Source organism: Austrofundulus limnaeus, unplaced genomic scaffold (assembly GCF_001266775.1).
Source record: "Austrofundulus limnaeus strain Quisiro unplaced genomic scaffold, Austrofundulus_limnaeus-1.0 Scaffold148, whole genome shotgun sequence".
In the NCBI taxonomy this organism is placed as follows: Eukaryota; Metazoa; Chordata; class Actinopteri; order Cyprinodontiformes; family Rivulidae; genus Austrofundulus; species Austrofundulus limnaeus.
This window is the reverse complement of record NW_013952550.1, coordinates 998488-1003921: the sequence shown is the minus strand read 5'-3', so window position 1 is coordinate 1003921 and position 5434 is coordinate 998488. Positions and strand designations below refer to the sequence as shown.

At 37.4% G+C, this 5434-nt stretch overlaps 2 protein-coding genes across 2 annotated transcripts in view; both read right to left on the bottom strand.

Annotated features, from left to right (window-relative positions):
- Positions 1-1653: 1653 nt before the first annotated feature.
- LOC106523235 (trypsin-3) lies at positions 1654-3819 on the bottom strand. Its single transcript, XM_014016609.1, has 5 exons — positions 3759-3819; positions 3513-3669; positions 2207-2460; positions 1987-2123; positions 1654-1898 (listed from the first exon to the last, which is right to left on the bottom strand). Exons 1-5 carry the CDS (start codon positions 3796-3798, stop codon positions 1749-1751), a joined length of 738 nt encoding a protein of 245 aa, XP_013872063.1. The 5' UTR covers positions 3799-3819; the 3' UTR covers positions 1654-1748.
- Positions 3820-3842: 23 nt separating this feature from the next.
- Positions 3843-5434, bottom strand: part of LOC106523212 (trypsin-3-like) — a 7320-nt gene continuing 5728 nt past the window's right edge. The window contains exon 4 of the mRNA XM_014016580.1: positions 3843-3915. Coding sequence (XP_013872034.1) covers positions 3843-3915 — 73 coding nt within the window. The remainder of the gene's footprint in view (positions 3916-5434) is intronic.

Here is a 5434-nt window from a genome sequence, read left to right as displayed (position 1 = left end):
GAGGGAGGTCTGGGCCTCCCTTCTGAAGCTGCTGCCCCCGCGACCCGACCCCGGATAGGCGGAAGAAAATGGATGGATGGATGGATGATAAATGAAACATTTGAAGCAGTGATTTTGTCCAATCAGAACTGAAAAAAGCATTAAAATAAACAGTGTGAGTCAAAAGTCTCAGGACACYTTTTTATTTCAGAAACAGAAAAAAAAAACATCTGAATACCCCAACAAGTAAGGARTGTGTGAGCTCGAAAATGACGGCCATCTTGAAAGTCACCATATTAAGAGTGTCCTCCGACTTTTGACTCACCTGTATATTTAATTAATCAAAGCCCAAAAGAAGTACATTATTTTGTTAAAATCAACACTTTAAATGCTAGTTTAATTGTTTGAATGACTAAATATTTATTTAAATGACACAAAAAATCTGTTATTTTCTATAACGTGTTTTAGAGGGGTGAGGCTGTCGTAGTGATTAGTTTTGGACATGACAAAGATTAGCAGCACAGTTTATTTGATTGCATTAGTACTGTTTATGTTAGTGCCTGATGCTCCATCTGGACACCACAGGGGTCAAAAAAACCTCACGGATTTCCATTAAAAGAAACTTGTTTTAATCTCACTGCCATTTCCGTGTGAAATTGTGCGTTCTGTAATATCAGTATTTAATTTTGAAGAAAGTCGTGATATTTGACATTTTACATTACCCTAGATTCAACCGTTTTCCCATTGTAGGCTTCTGCACGAAGTTACTGTTTATTTGTCAATATTTATTTTTATTTTATTGACTTTAACTTTATTAAAATAAAATAAATTTATATACAATAAAAATACAAATCACAAATAAAATGAAAAGCAACAGAAAGAAGAAAATAAATCTTATATCGCTGTGCCTTTTTCCACAAAAAAATAAATCCACTCAATAATATTATAATATTGCAGAACTTTGTGACTRCTGAGGCCCTGAGAGTTGTTTTTGTCTTTGAAAGATGTGTTTTCTGTGTTTTTAAAGTGCTTGAACCATGACCTTGTACCTTTGCAAAGACTCAGACTGTATGTAAATGCACCTGTCTGCATTCTCAGCCAAAGTTAAACATCCATCTTGGCTGCAGGGTCGTTTCGTTTGTGAGCAGAGAAGAAGAAAAACTCAAAGCGAAGAGAAGGAGCAAAAATAAGGACATGCAGTGCAGGAGAGATGTAGATTGTCTCTACCAGCGAGCTGTAGGACTCATCTGAACAAGCGCCAGAGTCTGCTACCTCTGTGACCTTTGACCTGTCCTCTGCAAGTGAAGAGGACAACGAGGATTCTGCAGATCACTGCTGCAGAAATCACCTGCAGGCATTGGTAGTGCCTTCTTATTTATTTTTTGTTTATGTAGCATCCTTTTATTGTGTTTTTATTTAAAGTTGTTACTTTCTTTGTATAAGATTGATAGGTTTTATCATATGGGCTATATTTATATTTTGTTTTACTATTCAGTTATTTGTTGTAGTATATACTCTTTAAAATCTAATATCAGATATKATATAAAAGCAGCCGTAGCCTAAACAGTTCCTTCAGCGATGAAATGACTTTAAAACTCTGCTTCAGTCATGAYGTGTCTGAATTATTATTTAAAAGTTGTTTCAACACCAGGTTATTACAATAAATGGAGAAAATTGTGTTTAAACTCTTTTTATTGTCACAGATGATGATTTAGTGACTTATTATTTTACCACTTGGACACAATGTGTACATTTACACTGAAATCCATTTAGTTGGAGGACATGGTGTTGCGGATCCAGGTGTTGTAGTTGCACACCTTGGTGTAAACTCCAGGCTTGTTCTTCTGGGCACAGCCGTAACCCCAGGACACAATACCCTGCAGCTGACCGTTACACACCACGGGACCACCGGAGTCACCCTGAAACACAAAAGACAAGATGAGGTGTGAGTAAAAGTCTTATTAGCTTTGACCTGTTCGCTCTAACAAGCAGTGCTGGATCTCCTACCTGGCAGGAGTCCTTGCCTCCCTCCAGGAATCCAACGCAGATCATGTTGGAGGTGATCTCTCCGGGGTAGGAGTTCCTGCAGCTGGTGTCGCTCAGGATGGGGGCGTCCAGGCACATGAGTCTGTCAGGGTAGTAGCCTAAAACAAGAGACAACACATAAGGCTACTCTTCTCTACCCCATCGTTATCAGCAGTACCACTGTTTGTGCAGATTCACTGACTTCCAGAGCCGCTGGTGTTTCCCCATCCAGAGATCAGACAGGAAGTGCCGGCGCCAGCGCAGGTGGAGGGCAGGGACACGGTCTTGACGTAGCTGTTCAGGGTGGCGGCCTTGCTCAGCTTGATCAGCATGATGTCGTTGTCCAGGTTGTAGCTGCTGTAGTTGGGGTGGCGGATGACCTTGACGGAGTCGATGAACTGCTCGGTTCCCTCGCTCACAGCAATGTTGTGCTCTCCGAGTCTCACGTTGATGCGACTGCGTGACAAGAAAACACCCAAGTCGTACAGTTTGCATTAGGATGAGTGGCAGGGGCGGAGTCAGAGGGGCGGTTGGGGTTGCCAGTGCAAACCCCTGGCACTTGATTGGCCATTGACAAGTGGGTGGAGATAGTRCATTTCAAAGCTGAGCAGTTAGAAGAGTAAATACTTGTGAAGGATTGTCTGGTGTAAACAGAACATGGTGTGTGAAGTAAAAAATATTGTGAACCACTGAGTTAATTTGAAACATGTTTTTGGTTTAAGAACAAGATGGCAGTGGCCAGTAACATAACAATGGCATGGAGCAACCAGATCCTTGAGTGACTTTGACAAGTTGACAAGCCGCCATTTAAAACCAATGATTTGACTCAATATGTCAAAGAAATAGCTGAGATTAAGCCATTTAAATTTAGCTTAGATGTCCATCTTAGATTTTGTATTTGAATTCAGATTCTATTAAAGATTGTTTTTCAGCTACTACAGCACTCGTTTTCAACAGTGTGTGTTTAAAACGGGCTAGCTTATAGCCTGTTGTAACATTTGAGCTGATTTACAGCCATTTAAAGTGAACTGTGGCTGGCCATTTGCATTTTTTTTTATTAATGTTTAGAAATTGGTAAAGATTGTTTTGGGCATCTACTAAACTAATTTTAGTTTTAATTGCTGAAGTATAGTTCTTTGTAAAATTTGTTTTAGTGGTGTACTGAAATTGGGATTAGCAATTATTATGTTTTTTTTTGGATCATTCTTAGCTACGATCACACAAAATTTCAGCTCAATAATTCTTAAAACGGCTGATTTAAAGTCATTTAAAATTAGCTGTGGTGGCCATCTTGATTTTCAAAATCATCCAGGTTTCTTTATTTGCATGTGCCCCCCTAAAAACACCTTGTCCGCCCATGCGCCACCCCTTGGAAAAGGTCTAGCTTCGTCCCTGAAGAGTGAAAGTTACTCAGACTTTGAAAGCCACTGTGCAATGTGGCATTTATACTGTGCAGTGTGGCATTTATACTGTGTCATGTGGCATTTCTCTGACTGTGSTGGACTTACGACTGGTAGCAGTGAGCAGCAGACACCACCCAGGTGCTGGAGATCAGGGAGCCTCCACAGAAGTGGTAGCCGACGTTCAGAGACGCAATGTAGGCCACAGAGTTCTTCCTGCACTCGTAGCCTCCGACGATCTTGTCATCCTCAATGGGAGCAGCATCTGTAAAGACAAAGTTCCAGAATAAAAAAAAAACAATAAACCCTTCTTAAAACAGTGCAGGAGTCGATACATGAGCTACAGAAACTCACAAGCTGCAGCAAAGAGAGCCAACAGGATGAAGCACTTCATGATTGAGTCCTGAACTTCGGTGAATGTGCAGCTCCTCTGCTCCTCTATTTAAACCCACCGGACCRCTCTGCTATCAGAATGCTCAAGGACACTGAGGAAACCTTTCCAAAGCCTTTTCTTGGTATGGAACGTGTGGGAAACAACATCTGGATGCTGAGGGGCCGGCGTGCTGATAAAGTGAGATCCCAACTCATGAACACGTAGTTCAAGAACAAGATGAAAAAATATTGTTATAAAAAATGTTCTCATTTCTGATGATTTTAATAAACATACATTTACATGTCTGTATCTACTGAAAGTAAAACTGATGTAAACAACAAACCAGTAACTCATATAAACAGTGCAAATTTAAGTTTTTTATTACAGCTTTACCCAGTTTTTTAATTTCATTTCATTTCATTTATTGGTTATTTCCTCAGAGACAGGAGTCACTGCTTACTAATGACTTATACTACAACATTTTTGGGCTAATTTGCAAAGCCAATCATTAAATKGGCCTTTAGCAACATCAAAATAATTAAAATACTAACATTAGAATACATTTTAACATTTGTGCCCCATCATCGAAATGAGGATTAAGTCTAAAAGTGGTATTTGGAGAAACAGAAAAATATAGAGTTTTGATTAAAACATTTTCAAAAATTGCGTTTTGTCAAAACATCATTAATAAATGCCTTATCAATGTGCCAATTAAATAAACGGTCTGAAATATAATTGTGAAACAAAATTTTGAAGCGCCTTTTTTTTTCAGCAGTGGCAACAAAAAAACCCGACTTTGTGCAAAGATGGCTTAAAATTTGGAGAGTTTCCCTGTGAGCTAGAAATGTTTTTGTTCCTTTACAGCTGGGAAATCTTAATATTCAAATATTATCTGAAGTTTCCTCTTAATAATGACATCAACAATTCCTCATTAAAATTACATAAAATTAGGATTCAGACCAAATCTTATTGTGTTATTGTAACCAGCAAGACAAATTAAGTCATATATCTGGATACACTTGTGATGTCAGACTGATCCAGGTATTAAAATGTAGCTTGTAAAGCCAGGAATCTGAAAATGTGATTAGGTCCTTTTGACCAAATTTGACTTTATCCTCATTTCGATATTATGGCTCACATTTATTTTACTCATTTTTGCCTGTTTAAAGCTATAGTTTTTAAAGCCTTAAATATTACAGGCTTCTGTTATATTCCAAAAGCATATGCTGAAAAATGGTACAGTAAAAACATATTTAAAAATCTCATGTACAACAGATAAAATTAATACAAAGTAAGTTTTACTAGAATAACATAGAATTTTAGTTAAATGCAATAATGTTTTATTAGTCATATTAACTTGTTTTATTGTATGCTTTTATGGTGTATATTGTATTTGTTTTATCTCCTTGTGAAGCACTTTGTGATGTTTATCTGTGAAAAGTGCTACACAAAAAAAATCTACTTATAAACTTACTTAGTAGAATAGAATAGAATAGAATAGAATAGAATAGAATAGAATTAGTTTCATTATAGTGCATTACAAAATAAAATAACAAAATAATAATTATTTTTATTATATAGTGAGCAACAAAATTGAGGGGTTATTCCTTTTGGTGCACGAGAACTGTAAAAATATTAAAGAAATATACTATATATA